Source organism: Staurois parvus, unplaced genomic scaffold (genome assembly GCF_062004578.1).
Source record: "Staurois parvus isolate SC_StPar_1 unplaced genomic scaffold, SC_StPar_1.0 ptg000213l, whole genome shotgun sequence".
Classification (NCBI taxonomy): domain Eukaryota; kingdom Metazoa; phylum Chordata; class Amphibia; order Anura; family Ranidae; genus Staurois; species Staurois parvus.
In genome coordinates, this window is record NW_028318009.1 from 2,651,852 (window position 1) to 2,668,503 (window position 16,652).

Here is a 16,652-nt window from a genome sequence, read left to right on the forward strand (position 1 = left end):
TTCCATGGCGTCCAAAAAGTGTCCCTTTATGTCAAAAGCGGTTTAGATCAGCTAGAGAACAGCGATAGTAAATCAGAACCACTTGCAGAATTGAGTGATAATGATTCGTGGGGAAATTCGTCATCAGACACTGAAAACGATTTTGCGACTTTGCTCAGCAATGTGCGAACTTGGCGCTCTATTTCAAATTTCAGTGTTTTTGGTTTGATTATATTATTGAATTAATTGTATTATTATTATATTATTACTTTTTATGATTATTTATTAAATTATAATTAATGATTTCGTGTTTCAAATTTTATCATACCCGGAATGTTTACTAGACTCTTGTTCGGACAGATTTCAGTGAGTTATTCCTAATAATTACAGCCTACAATAAAAAAACTACATATTTCCATGCAAAAAAATGCTACCGCTTTCAGCACCAAAAATCTGAAATAATCAGACCGCCAGGGTGGTTAATAAATATGCCGGGATGACATAATTCCTGCACTTGTGTATGGAAGCTAATTCGTCCCAGCACAGAACCATGCCAGGACTGTACACTGAGCTGTGTATGCAGTAAAACGTACAAATTTCCTCTACCCCTAAATCCCCCCTCCCAGACCACTCTCTCAGTACAGACCAGGGGCAGATTGACCAATTGGAAACTCGGGCACTGCTCGAGGGCCCGGGGTCAGTAGGGGGCCCCATGAGATGCCCCTGGTACCATTTTCTTAGGATTTTTTGAGTTTGGGCAAGGGCACAGGGGCCCCATGATCCCCTATTGCCTGGGGGCCCCATGAGTTGTCAGTCCACCCCTGGTACAGACCCTCCCCAACACAAACCCTTCAGTGCAGACTGCCCCCCAGCACAAACCTCTTAGTACAAACCCTAGCACAGACCCCCCTTAGTACAGATGGAACCCCCCTTTCCAAGCAAAGACCAGTCAGTATAGACTGATCCCCCAGCACAGACTCCTCAGTACAGAAACCCCTTCCCCGTAGGTATAGACCCCTCAGTACAGACACTCCCCCAGCATAGATCCATTAATACAGAAGGACCATCCAAGCACATACCCGTTAGTACAGACACCCCTCCCCCCAACAGAGACCTCTCAATACAGCCTGACCTCCATACACAGCACAGACCCTCAGTACAGAAACCCCTTCTCCCTAGGTATAGACCCCTCAGTACAGACACTCCCCCAGCACAGATCCATTAATACAGAAGGACCAACCAAGCACAGAACCTTTAGTAAAGACACCCCTCCCCCCAACAGAGACCTCTCAATACAGACCGACTTCCACACACAGCACAGACCCTCAGTACAGAAACCCCTTCCCCCTAGGTATAGACCCTCAGTACAGACACTCCCCCAGCATAGATCCATTAATACAGAAGGACCATCCAAGCACAGAACCTTTAGTACAGACCCCACTCCCCCAACAGACACCCCTCAGTACAAAACAACTTCCACACACAGCACAGACCCTCAGTACAGAAACCCCTTCCCCCTAGGTATAGACCCTTCAGTACAGATACTCCCCCAGCATAGATCCATTTATACAGAAGGACCATCCAAGCACAGAACCTTTAGTACAGACACCCCTCCCCCCAACAGAGACCTCTCAGCGCAGACCGACTTCCACACACAGCACAGACCCTCAGTACAGAAACCCCTTCCCCCTAGGTATAGACCCCTCAGTACAGACACTCCCCCAGCATAGATCCATTAATACAGAAGGACCATCCAAGCACATAACTATTAGTACAGACACCCCTACCCCCAACAGAGACCCCTCAGTACAAAACGACTTCCACACACAGCACAGACCCTCAGTACAGAAACCCCTTCCCCCTAGGTATAGACCCTCAGTACAGACACTCCCCCAGCATAGATCCATTAATACAGAAGGACCATCCAAGCACAGAACCTTTAGTACAGACCCCACTCCCCCAACAGACACCCCTCAGTACAAAACGACTTCCACACACAGCACAGACCCTCAGTACAGAAACCCCTTCCCCCTAGTTATAGACCCTCAGTACAGACACTCCCCCAGCATAGATCCATTAATACAGAAGGACCATCCAAGCACAGAACCTTTAGTACAGACACCCCTCCCCCCAACAGAGACCTCTCAGTGCAGACCGACTTCCACACACAGCACAGACCCTCAGTACAGAAACCCCTTCCCCCTAGGTATAGACCCTTCAGTACATATACTCCCCCAGCATAGATCCTTAATACAGAAGGACCATCCAAGCACAGAACCTTTAGTACAGACCCCCCTCCCCCCAACAGAGACCTCTCAGTACAAAACGACTTCCACACACAGCACAGACCCTCAGTACAGAAACCCCTTCTGTAGAACTTATGACATACTACAAAGGTGACTGAGGCACGGATCTGAAGGTGACTCCACTAGAACCTCTAGGCCTTTTGGTTTGGGAATAGATTACCATAGGTTCCATGCACACTATAAACTAAAACAAATGCCAGAAAAACGCTTGATGGAAAGAGCTCATATTAGGATATCACTAATAATAAGATATAATAATATAATATAATAATAATAATAATGGATCTGAAGGTGACTCAACAAGAACCCCATGGCCTCTTGGTTTGGGAATAGATTGCCATAGGTTCCATGCACACTATAAACTAAAAAAAGCCAGAAAAATGCTGGATGAAAAGCGGTCATAATAGGAAAGCACTAATAATAAGATATAATAATATGATATAATGTAATAATAATAATAATAATATACCAATTATTTGCTTCTAGTAGAAAAATTGCTCAAAATCTGCTGCTAGGAGCATTATTTAAGCTAGTGTGCATGGAGCCTAAGCCCTCATGGACACTGGATGTTTTTACAGCGGCTGTTTTTGGCTTTTGATGTTTTTTTACTACAGCCAGTAAACCCCCCAGCATGTTATTCTAGGTGTCCATGCACACATAGACTGTAATCAACGTTTTTTGGCTGGAAAACCCCCCAGAACTAACGCTGAAAAACACAGCAAAACGCTGCAAGTCGGCGTTTTTGGATTTTTTTTAACCAAAAAAGCGCTAAAACGCAAACGCAGGAAAATGCCACTAAACGCTAATGCAAAAACACTAAAAAAAGCTGAAAAACTGACGTTTTTAACATGACTTTACACAGCTAACGTTACCAGCGTTGTCACAATGCCCCGTGTGCATGGAGCCTTATAGTACAAAATTGGGGCTTCCAATGAATCTTCAAACAAGGCCGACCCTTCTTATTCTACTGATGTTATAAACAATTGTCTTCCTGCAGCACAATGATACTCTACCTCCTGCTTCTTGCATTTCCTCTGCTGCAAGCTGGACCATTCTGGGATGACACTCTGGACTCTGAGTGGGAACAGTGGAAGAGGACCTACCAGAAACAATATAATGGACAGGTAACCATTTATATACTGGAAACTCTTTGTTCATAGGGAAAAAGATTAAATTGATGGTTTGAGCTAAGACTCAATGGATGATTTTGTTTTGATCTCTTTTATGGTTGCCACTTGCCAATCTTCCGCTCTGGACAAGACCCAGTACAGACATGGGATAATGGGCATAACCAGGGGCGGACTGACAACTCATGGGGCCCCCGGGAAATAGGGGATCATAGGGCCCCTGTTTCCTTGCCCAAACTCAAAAAAGCCTATGAAAATGGTACCAGGGGCATCTCATGGGGCCGCCTACTGACGCCCGGCCCTCGGGCAGTGCCCGAGTTTCCAAATGGTCAGTCCGCCCCTGGGCATAACTAGACATCACAGGTCCCAGGAGCTAAACATGGTCCCATTCCAATCTTTGGCCCCTGGTGCATTAAAATGACATTTTGACATCTATCTGTGCTGTGCTGTGGTGTAGTACCACCCTAGGCTAAATCCCAATTTATGGGCATTCCTAAGGGGCAGCTACAGCACTATAGTCACCGTTCCCTCCATCTGTGAAAAGAATTGTGCAGTGTCCTAGCCTGCTGATGGGCTGTGGAATTAGCCGGCTTCTAAAAAAACTTTTACTAACTGTGGCAAATATTTACTAATCCAGGCCAGCAAATTTGTAGTAGAAGTCATCTGATTTATTGTCATTCACACTGACGCCTCCCCCTGCTGGATGATTTTGTTTTGATCTCTTTTATGGTTGCCACCTTCCAATCTTCCGCTCTGGGCAAGACCCAGTACAAACATGGGATAATGGGCATAACTAGACATCACAGGTCCCAGGAGCTAAAGATGAAGCGCAATATATGTTCAGACAGTATAAAGGAGAAGAATCATCACATCTAAAAAATCATATAAAGAACTACAAAAACCAAATGGGACTTTACTGGTACAGAAAATTGACAACCTGATTTTACTGTATAAAACATTTGAAAAATCCTAAATAAATCCCTCAAGAGACCAAATGCATGGTCCCATTCCAATCTCTGGCCCCTGGTGCATTCAAATTACATTTTGACTTCTATCTGTGCTGTGGTACCACCCTAGGCTAAAGCCCAATTTATGGGCATTCCTAAGGGGTAGCTACAGCACTATAGTTACCGTTCCCTCCATCTGTAAAAAGAATTGTGCAGTATCCTAGCCTGCTGATGGGCTGCGGAATTAGCCGGCTACTAAAAAAACATTTCCTAACTGTGGCAAACATTTACTAATCCAGGCCAGCGAATGTTTAGTAGAAGCCATCTGATTTATTGTCATTCACACTGCCCCTCCCCCTGCTGGATGATTTTGTTTTGATCTCTTTTATGGTTGTCACCTTCCAATCTTCCACTCTGGACAAGACCCAGTACAGACATGGGATAATGGCATAACCAGACATCACAGGTCCCAGGAGCTAAACATGAAGCGCAATATATGTTCAGACAATATAAAGGAGAAGTATCATCACATGTGAAAAACCCTAAATAAATCCCTCAAGAGACCAAATGCATGGCCCCATTCCAATCTCTGGCCCCTGGTGCATTCAAATGACATTTTGACTTCTATCTGTGCTGTGCTGTAGTACCACCCTAGACTAAAGCCCAATTTATGGGCATTCCTAAGGGGTAGCTACAGCATTATAGTCACCGTTCCCTCCATCTGTAAAAAGAATTGTGCAATGTCCTAGCCTGCTGATGGGCTGTGGAATTAGCCGGCTACTAAAAAAACTTTTTCTAACTGTGGCAAACATTTACTAATCCAGAACAGTGAATGTTTAGTAGAAGCCATCTGATTTATTGTCATTCACACTGACCCCTCCCCCTGCTGTGCTTACAATATACGTACGCCCTCACGGTGTAAAACAAGTCATTCTGTTTAAAAAAGAAATGAAAGTGAAAATATTTGTAACTGTATATTAAAAAAAGTATAAAGATTTTTTCCCCTTTTTTATAAGTGACCTCAAAACCTCTGTTCTCAGCTGGATAAGGAGCTCAGAGAGCTGGAAGAGGGGAAACAGCAGCACACTGATTTTCCTTCCCAGTGAATAGCTGTACAGGTAGGGCACATCAGGACAGGTCTAATCATTGGAGGAGAGCAGGCTGAGTGCTCAGCATAGCTAGAGATCTGCCCTCTCTAGCTATGCTGGAGGCCACAGCCATGGCTGACAATCACCAGGCCCTGGTCGGTAATTACCTGCCGATGGCCGGTGATTACCAAGCATCTCTGACAGGGAGGAATACTGTTTTGTTTACAAACAATCTTCCTCCCTGTCAGCTCAGGCACACTGCACAGTACAGCCATCCCGATCAGTGTGCTTACAGTGAAGCACCCCCCGCCCCCTAGTAAAATACTCCCTACATATAATTTACCCTTTGATCACCTCTCATGTTAACCCCTTCCTGCCCAGTGCCATTAGTACAGTGTCAGTGTTTTTGTTTTAGCACTTATCAGTGTATTGGTGCCACTGGGGATGTCAGTGACACCAAGTTAGTTCCCACCCAGTGTCAGAATGTCCGCTGCAATCCCGCTAAAAGTTGCTGATCGCCTCCATTACTAGTAGAAAAAAAAAATCCCAATATCTATACCGCCATTTGTAAACGCTATAACTGTCACGTAAATCAATTAATTTACACATATTGGGATTTTTTCCTGCAGAATACATTTTGGCCTAAATTTATGACAAAATTTGATTTTTTACATTTTTTTTAGTGGACTTGTTTAATAGCAAAAATTCCAAAATATTGTTTTTTTTTTCTCAAAATTGTCTTTTTTTTATAGCAAAAAAAATTTTAAAACCGCAGAGGGGATCAAAAACTACCAAAAGAAAGCTCAATTCGTAGGAAAAAAAAACGTAATTTCATTAGGGTGCAGCATTGCATGAACGCGCAACTGTCAGTTAAAGTAATGCAGCACTGTAAAGCAAAAAATGGCCTGGTCAGGAAGGGGGGTAAATCCTCTGGAGGGCAAGGGGTTAATGGCCATTTACCCTTTTCTCTCCATTCCTTGCAGGCCTTGAATGCATTCACCAGTATGTCACTTATAGAAGAGAGTTTGTACCGTCCGTATGCATACCGTGTTTATCAGCTCAAAATAATTGGTTTTATTGATTCCACAAATGACAACAAGAAAAGAAAAAAAAACGCCAGACAGCCAATGAATTTTGGGGGCTCAGCATTCTCCCTTCATCAGGGTTCTAAAAGAAACTAGATATCAGTTGGACCCAGAGCAAATTTCCTCGAAGAATTCGACCCACACCAGGAGGATGATCTTTAAAAAGGTTGTGGGTTGGGTGCAGGGGCGGACTGACAACTCATGGGGCCCCCAGGCAATAGGGGATCATGGAGCCCCTGTGTCCTTGCCCAAACTCAAAAAAGCCTATGAAAAAGGTACCAGGGGCATCTCATGGGGCCCCCTACTGACCCCGGGCCCTTGGGCAGTGCCCGAGTTTCCTGGTTGGGTGCCATGTGTTGTGGTGGCAGTAATCAGTATGCAGAATGCAGTAACCAATGTGTTAAAGAACTTGCAGAGCAAGCAAGTGGGAGGCCACCTGACCAAGGACTTACAGTCAATGCAGCGGGCGGTCAGTGGTAGACGGCTCGAACTGAAGACAATGCTTGCTCCATCTTGGCTGGTCCAAGCCAAGAAGGAGTTTGCAGAAGTTCAAGCATAGGCCCTGCTCTTTCCCTACCCCTCTGGAACCTCAACCTACTGCTAGGACTGTCCCTGAGGTATGATCTCCCTACACCAGCCACCTCACAAATGTACGCCAAAACCTGGGGGCAGGGACTTAAGAGGGCTCTCCTTTACTAGGGTTGCCACCTCATTCCTTTAAAACCAAACACATATTAATGACACAGGTTCCGAGGCTAATGTATGGCAGATAAGGCCCTAAGTGAGTTTAATTACCACCTTATTCAGCCACAGAACCTGTGTAAATAATAGATCTGTTCTGTTTCAAAAGGATGAGGTGGCAACCCTATGCTTGACCCAAGATGGCAACCAGGGTCTCCTGGATGTAGAGTAGCCAACAGAAGAACTGCTCCAGGGGACCAAGGAAACCATAGAGAAACCAAGTTTTTCTTGACTTCCTCTCCATTCTGCAGTACAGCTTCGGTTGAGCACCACCTATCATGGAGAAAACAGACTGCACCTGTCTATAGGATGCCCGTGTCCACGCAGCTACCAGAATTCAATGGCTAACAGTGGAGACTCCTAAATCCATGCTGTTAGCATTAATGGGGAATTTCATTGATTTTCTCTCATTCAGCCAGCAGGCCTATTAGAGAAAAAATTAGCCATGTATGGTGGCCATTAGCCATAAAGAAGGAGATGCTGAGCTGAATGGTGTTTGGGCCGGGGTCAAGCTAGCCTTTCTCCAGTGGAATTTCATTCTAAGTACAGATGGGAGTGTATAAAAACACTTGTCCAACCATTCGATGGTGCTATTATGGACTTTTTTAATTTTTAAAAACCTTTCATTCAAGTACCTTTGATTTTACGTAGAAAGATTCGTCAAGGATTTTTCTTGATTTGGAGTCAACTCAACGATTAGATATTTGGTCCTTTCCATTAGATTTGACCAAAATTTTCCACCCCTTTCTATTTTTTTTTGCTTGCTTTGGTCCAAACGGATTGTCGAATTGTCTCCTCTTCTTAAAATGACAATTTCTGAACCAAATTGTACAGATATCAGCAGGGCTTTTTTTTCTCAGAGAACAGGTACAGGAACTCCCCCCTTTGGTGTCACCCCTTGTCTCCGCCCCCCCACCAAACTTTGAGCACTGCCCCTTGGTTTCACCCCCCACCCACCTCCCAGTACAGCCCCTTTTAGAGAATACAGAAGTGTTATTTTGTGGTGCTAAGTAATTTGTATGGAATTTGTTAATGATAACAGGAAAAGCAGTCAAATAGACCGCCAGCAACAATATCCCCCAGCAATAATAGATCCCCCTACAACAATAAACCCCCTCCAGGAACAATGGACCCCTGCAACAAAATACCACCCTAGCAGCAATAGACCACAACAGATCTCCCAGCAGTCCACATCAATAGACTCTTCAGCAGCCAGCAACAATCCCTCAACAGTAGATCTCTATCAGGAACAATTGACCCCCAGCAACATAAGACCCAAACAAGCAAGAATAGACCCCCCCAACAGCAATAATAGACCCACACAAAAAAATAGTCATCCCTAAAACAAAAAACCCCCAGGAACAATGGACCCCTGCAACAAAATACCACCCTAGCAACAATAGACCACAACAGATCTCCCAGCAGTCCGCATCAATAAACTCTTCAGCAGCCAGCACCAATCCCTCAGCAGTAGATCCCTATCAGGAATAATTGACCCCCAGCAACATAAGAGCCATACCAACAACAATAGACCCTCCCAACAGCAATAATAGACCCCCACACAAAAATAGATCCCCCTACAACAATAGACCCCTTCCAGGAACAATGGACCCCTGCAACAAAATACCAACCCTAGCAACAATAGACCACAACAGATCTCCCAGCAGTCCACATCAATAGACTCTTCAGCAGCCAGCAACAATTCCTCAGCAGTAGTTCCCTTTCAGGAACAATTGGCCCCCAGCAGCATAAGACCCATACAAGCAACAATAGACCCCCCCAACAGCAATAATAGACCCACACAAAAAAATAGATCCCCCCTACAACAAAAGCCCCCCAAGAACAATGGACCCCTGCAACAAAATACCACCCTAGCAGCAATAGACCACAACAGATCTCCCAGCAGTCCGCATCAATAGACTCTTCAGCAGCCAGCAACAATCCCTCAGCAGTAGATCCCTATCAGGAATAATTGACCCCCAGCAGCATAAGACCCATACCAGCAACAATATACCCCCCAACAGCAATAATAGACCCCCACACAAAAAATAGATCCCGTCCAACAACAATAGATCCCCCAGCAGCCAGCATCATTAGACCCTCCAGCACCCCTTGCATGTGCTGCGTTTCCCCGTATTCCTACTAAGAAAAAAACGAGTATAAGCAACCAGGAATGGTCTTTGTAGAAGTCCCAGTATTTAATTCTCCATTCCGCCATCTTGGTTTTTATCTTCCAGTTCGATGAGTTAACAAGACGTCTGATTTGGGAGAAAAACTATAAATTAATCGCTGCCCATAATGAGGAACATCTGCAAGGCCTGCACACCTATGATCTGGCCATGAATCGTCTAGGAGACATGGTAAGTGGCTGACGTGGTAAAAAGGGTTCAATCTGAAGTCATGGGCAGGGGCGGATTGACAACTCATGGGGCCCCCGGGCAATAGGGGATCATGGGGCCCCTGTGTCCTTGCCCAAACTCAAAAAAGCCTATGAAAAAAGTACCAGGGGCATCTCATGGGGCCCCCTACTGACCCCAGGCCCTTGGTTAGTGCCCAAGTTTCCAAATGGTCAGTCCGCCCCTGGTCATGGGTTTGCTTGTCCTAAACCAGGGGTCACCAAACTATGGCCCTCCAGCTGTTGAAGTACTACAACTCCCATCATGCCTCTGGGAGTCTTGCCTGTGGCTGTCAGAGTCTTGTAAGTCCTCATGTGACTTGCAGTCCCTCAACACCTGGAGGGCCATAGTTTGGAGACCCCTGGCCTAAACCATTTCACAAGTTGACAGTTTTTTGTTTTTTTTTTATGACTGCTGTGATTAATTGTGATAATCACTGTATGTGTATCTAAACCCAAAAACAAAAATGTAATATATAAAGATTATCAGTCGTTCAATGTGGTGGCTGCATTCGTTTTCTTATTTCAGGCTTTTTCCCTTTATTTTCATCGTTGTTCCTGCCAATAACACGTTTCCTGTGCTGTATCTATGGAGGAACAACATTGGCACCCTAGGACCAGGGGTGGACTGACCATTTGGAAACTCGGGCACGGCCCAAGGGCCCAAGGTCAGTAGGGGGCCCCATGAGATGCCCCTGGTACCTTTTTCATAGGATTTTTTGAGTTTGGGCAAGGACACAGGGGCCCCATGATCCCCTATTGCCCGGGGGCCCCATGAGTTGTCAGTCCGCCCCTGCCTAGAACATTTCCTTTTCTCCATTAAATGGGGAGATGTTCAGTAGTCCGCAAAGATAGAAATGTAACCAATAGGAATGTAGCAGCAGGCACAGGAACATATTCGCTCACAGAAGTTTCTGGCAGGAGCAGCAGGTATTTCTTCACTCTATATGGTGTATGTAATAGACCAAAAGGAATCATTTTTTCATCTTTTATTTGGAATTTTTGTATTGGCATTTTGCCGCGTTTAGCGGGGTTTTCCTGCGTTTTTCCACGTTTGCGTTTTTAGCGGTTTTTTAACCAAAAAAACACTTTTTTTGCTCAAAAAAAGTCCAAAAACGCTGCAGCGTTTTACCACATTTGCGTTTTTTAGCGTGGTTTTTTTGTACCCAAAATATTTTTTTTGGTTAAACGAAGAAATCGGTTTGCGGCGTGTTACTGCGTTTTTCAGCATTTTTCAGCATTAGAGCATTTTTACAGCTAACAAACTCCTCTAGAAACCCACTAGTTTTGGGGTTTTTTTCCAGCTAAAAAATGCTAATTCCAGTCAATGTGTGTATGGATACCTAGGATAACCTGCTGGGGGGTTTACTAGCTGTAGAAAACAGCCGCTGTAAAAATGTCCGGTGTGCATGACTTAGGGCTCTTTCAGACTGGTGGCAATGCTTACTGCCTCTGAAAAGTGAACTACAGTGGATCTCTTTTCAGAGGGCGGTGTAGAAGCAACTGGCAGGTGTTACGTCTCCTGAAACTTTTTTTTTTTATTTTAATTGCAAAATGGCAATTTTACATCGTGGGACCGCACGGCAACTGCGAGCCATGTGTTTGGCTCGCAGGTGCGGTGTGGCCCCATTGATCTCAATGGGCAAGCTTGAGTAGTCAAACTCTGCAGTCCATATTAAAATCTCTGCTGTCAAGTTTAAGGGATGGATTGCTTCAAAGTGCCCTCAGCTCTATCAGTCAGTGGGGCTGCTTTACTAAACACAAATAGACTGTGCACTTTGCAGGTGCAGTTGCTCCAGAGCTTAGCAAATGAGGGGAAGCTCTGCTGACTTCCATCATCCAATCATATGAAAGCAGAAATGCTGTTTTTTTTTTACTGGCATATGATTGTAAAGTGATGTTTTTTGCCTTTAGTAAATCAACCCCAGTGGACTGCGGATGTGCAACACTGAAAGGGAAGCCTCAATTTTTATACATACTAATGGAACACTAAAGCCCAAAGATAAAACCTTCCATTTAATGAAGGAGAACTGTTTTCCTCCTATGACCTTTAGGGATGCACCAATATATCGGCGGCTGAAACATATCGGCCGAAAATAATGTTATCTGCATTTTGCCGATAAGAAAAAAGGTGCCGATACATGCATAGGTCGCATCTCATAGACATTCATTCAAAGTCGCATCTCATAGACATTCATTCAAAGTCGCATCTCATAGACGTTCATTCAAAGTCACATCTCATAGACGTTCATTCAAAGTCACATCTCATAGACGTTCATTCAAAGTCGCATCTCATAGACATTCATTCAAAGTCGCATCTCATAGACGTTCATTCAAAGTCACATCTCATAGACGTTCATTCAAAGTCGCATCTCATAGACGTTCATGCAAAGTCGCATCTCATAGACGTTCATGCAAAGTCGCATCTCATAGACGTTAATGCAAAGTCGCATCTCATAGATGTTCATTCAAAGTCGCATCTCATAGACGTTCATGCAAAGTCGCATCTCATAGACATTCATTCAAAGTCGCATCTCATAGACATTCATTTAAAGTTGCATCTCATAGACGTTCATGCAAACTTGCATCTCAGACATTCATTCAAAGTCGCATCTCATAGACGTTCATGCAAAGTCACATCTCATAGACATTCATGCAAAGTCACATCTCATAGACAATCATGCAAAGTCACATCTCATAGATGTTCATGCAAAGTCGCATCTCATAGACATTCATGCAAAGTCACATCTCATAGACGTTCATGCAAAGTCACATCTCATAGACGTTCATGCAAAGTCGCATCTCATAGACGTTCATGCAAAGTCGCATCTCATAGACATTCATGCAAAATCACGTCTTATTCACTTCAATACAAAAACACCCCCTAATGACTTCAATGTAAAACTGCCAGCCACATTAATTAAAAAAAAAAAATTAAATTAAAAACTGTCTGTTACAGTGTCCCTGATCACCCCCATACCAGACCCACTGTCCCTGATCACCGCCACCCCAGTTACAGTATCCCTGATCACCGCCACCCCAGTTACAGTGTCCCTGATCACCCCCATACCAGACCCACTGTCCCTGATCACCGCCACACCAGTTACAGTGTCCCTGATCACCGCCACCCCAGTTACAGTGTCCCTGATCACCGCCACCCCAGTTACAGTATCCCTGATCACCGCCACCCCAGTTACAGTATCCCTGATCACCGCCACCCCAGTTACAGTATCCCTGATCACCGCCACCCCAGTTACAGTATCCCTGATCACCGCCACCCCAGTTACAGTGTCCCTGATCACCACCACCCCAGTTACAGTGTCCCTGATCACCACCACCCCAGTTACAGTGTCCCTGATCACCGCCACCCCAGTTACAGTATCCCTGATCACCACCACCCCAGTTACAGTGTCCCTGATTACCGCCGCGCCAATTACAGTGTCCCTGATCACCGCCACCCCAGTTACAGTGTCCCTGATCACCGCCACACCAGTTACAGTGTCCCTGATCACCACCACCCCAGTTACAGTGTCCCTGATCACCGCCACACCAGTTACAGTGTGCCCAATCACCGCCATGCCAGTTACAGTGTCCCCGTTCACCACTGCACCAGTTACAGTGTCCCTGATCACCGCCACACCAGTTACAGTGTCCCGGATCACCGCCGCGCCAATTACAGTGTCCCTGATCACCGCCACACCAGTTACAGTGTGCCCAATCACCGCCATGCCAGTTACAGTGTCCCCGTTCACCGCCACACCAGTTACAGTGTCCCTGATCACCGCCACACCAGTTACAGTGTCCCCGTTCACCACTGCACCAGTTACAGTGTCCCTGATCACCGCCACTCCAGTTACAGTGTCCCTGATCACCGCCACCCCAGTTACAGTGTCCCGGATCACCGCCGCGCCAATTACAGTGTCCCTGATCACCGCCACACCAGTTACAGTGTGCCCAATCACCGCCACGCCAGTTACAGTGTCCCCGTTCACCGCCACACCAGTTACAGTGTCCCTGATCACCGCCACCCCAGTTAGTGTCCCTGATCACTGCCACACCAATTACAGTGTCCCTGATCACTGCCACACCAATACCAGTGTCCTTGATCTCCACCATCCCAGATACAGTGTCCCCGATCATCGCCACACCGGTTACAGCGTCCCTGATCACCACCACACCGGTTACAGTGTCCCTGATCTCCGCCACCCCAGTTACAGTGTCCCTGATCACCGCCACCCTAGTTACAGTATCCCTGATCACCGGCACCCCAGTTACAGTATCCCTGATCACCGGCACCCCAGTTACAGTATCCCTGATCACCGCCACCCCAGTTACAGTGTCCCTGACCACCGCCACCCTAGTTACAGTATCCCTGATCACCGGCACCCCAGTTACAGTATCCCTGATCACCGCCACCCCAGTTACAGTGTCCCTGATCACCACCACCCCAGTTACAGTATCCCTGATCACCACCACCCTAGTTACAGTATCCCTGATCACCGCCACCCCAGTTACAGTATCCCTGATCACCGCCACCCCAGTTACAGTATCCCTGATCACCGCCACCCCAGTTACAGTGTCCCTGATCACCACCACCCCAGTTACAGTATCCCTGATCACCACCACCCTAGTTACAGTATCCCTGATCACCGCCACCCCAGTTACAGTGTCCCTGATCACCACCACCCCAGTTACAGTATCCCTGATCACCACCACCCCAGTTACAGTATCCCTGATCACCGGCACCCCAGTTACAGTATCCCTGATCACCGCCACCCCAGTTACAGTGTTCCTGATCACCACCACCCTAGTTACAGTATCCCTGATCACCACCACCCCAGTTACAGTATCCCTGATCACCGCCACCCCAGTTACAGTGTCCCTGATCACCACCACCCCAGTTACAGTATCCCTGATCACCGCCACCCCAGTTACAGTGTCCCTGATCACCACCACCCCAGTTACAGTATCCCTGATCACCGCCACCCCAGTTACAGTGTCCCTGATCACCACCACCCCAGTTACAGTATCCCTGATCACCGCCACCCCAGTTACAGTATCCCTGATCACCGCCACCCCAGTTACAGTATCCCTGATCTCCGCCACACCAGTACCAGGGACACTCCTGATTACCACCACACCAGCTACAATGTCCATAACCATTATGCCACCAAATGGACGCAAAAGCAAAACGCAATGTAGAAATGGCTCAAACGCAACCTGCATAGGCGTGAGCCTCGTGTAAGGGATTACCGGCATTTTTTTCGATTGGTAATAATAGGGTCTATTTACCACAAGCTGTTGTTTACAACTTCAGTGTGTTTCATGATAAGTAGGAATAATCAAATCTCTGACATCACTAAATATTTGCAGGTAATGAGAGAATTGTATAATTTAGAAATACATGAAATTGTGATTCATGAATGTTGTGATTCTTTGCAGATTGGGCATATCTGCACATAACTATTCACAAATTAGTCAAGTTATCCATTTTTTATACCTATTTATTGTGACAACTAAACTGCCAGTTGGTAAAATTGTTCTACTACAAAGCTCCATTTCTTGGCAGACCAGTGATGAAGTTGTGAAGACAATGACAGGGCTGAAGGTGCCTGCAAAAAACAGGCCAAGAAACGTCACAGCTGATGATGACGAGGAACTAGTACCCCTGCCGGCCTCCGTTGACTATAGGAAGAAAGGTTACGTCACGCCAGTCCGAAACCAGGTAACATAAAAAACCATCTCACCTATGATTAATCATTTTCCCCTTAAAAAGGTATAAAGTTCTTATTTTTCCTTTATAGTACATGGGAACTACATGACCGGAGCCATGTGGCAAGGGTGGGTCCTGTGCTTATATTTTTTGGGCTCCAAGATGTACCTATTTTCCCTCTTGGAAAGTTGACAGGTCTACCCAGAGATTGCAGGATCTGCCTCATGATTGTGCCTTGCTGGTCCTCTTGTATGATCTTGTTTTAGAGCCACCTTTCTCAACCTGAGGAATGCAGAGGAACCCTTGACATAATAATTGGGAAACTCTGCTACAACCAAAATAATTGAAGGTCAGTGGGAACAATTGCCCTTACGTAGGTGGCCAGTGGGAAGAATTCTCTTTATGTAGGTGACCAGTGGGAAGAATGTCCCTTACATTGGTGGCCAGTGGGAAGAATGCACCTTACATTGGTGGTCAGTGGGAAGAATGTCCCTTACTTGGTGGCCAGTGGGAAGAATGCACCTTACATTGGTGGTCAGTGGGAAGAATGTCCCTTACATTGGTGGTCAGTGGGAAGACTGTCCCTTACATTGGTAGCCAGTGGGAAGAATGCACCTTACATTGGTGGTCAGTGGGCAGAATGCACCTTACATTGGTGGTCAGTGGGAAGAATGCACCTTACATTGGTGGTCAGTGGGCATAATGCACCTTACATTGGTGGTCAGTGGGAAGAATGTCCCTTACATTGGTGGTCAGTGGGAAGAATGCACCTTACATTGGTGGTCAGTGGGAAGAATGTCCCTTACATTGGTGGTCAGTGGGAAGAATGTCCCTTACATTGGTGGCCAGTGGGAAGAATGTCCCTTACATTGGTGGCCAGTGGGAAGAATGTCCCTTACATTGGTGGCTAGTGGGAAGAATGCACCTTACATTGGTGGTCAGTGGGAAGAATTCCCCTTACATATGTGACCAGTGGAAAAATGCCCCTTACATAGGATGCATGTGGGAAAATTGCCCCTGACAGTGGTGGTCAGATTGCCACTGTTACAGACAACTATAAAAAGACAATTGGTGTCAAACTGTTGGCTATGCCAAGTGGCATTGGCATTTGATGGTGGAGGCACCATCAAATGGGAGGTCAATTAGCCATATTTCATGGAACTCCTATCAACCCCTGGAGGAACCCTGGCTGAAGATGGCTGTTTTAGGGTGTACTCACAGTAGGATGTACATACTGTGCTTAGGTACAACAGACTCCCAAAGTCCACTGT

At 45.9% G+C, this 16,652-nt stretch overlaps 1 protein-coding gene across 1 annotated transcript in view; it reads left to right on the forward strand.

The window, feature by feature from the left end:
* The window catches only part of LOC149461001 (cathepsin K-like), a 51,256-nt gene that overhangs the window by 17,252 nt on the left and 17,352 nt on the right, over positions 1 to 16,652 (forward strand). The window contains exons 2-4 of the mRNA XM_089678960.1: positions 3,283 to 3,409; positions 9,511 to 9,633; positions 15,238 to 15,393. Coding sequence (XP_089535086.1) covers positions 3,287 to 3,409; positions 9,511 to 9,633; positions 15,238 to 15,393 — 402 coding nt within the window. The 5' untranslated portion in view covers positions 3,283 to 3,286. The remainder of the gene's footprint in view (positions 1 to 3,282; positions 3,410 to 9,510; positions 9,634 to 15,237; positions 15,394 to 16,652) is intronic.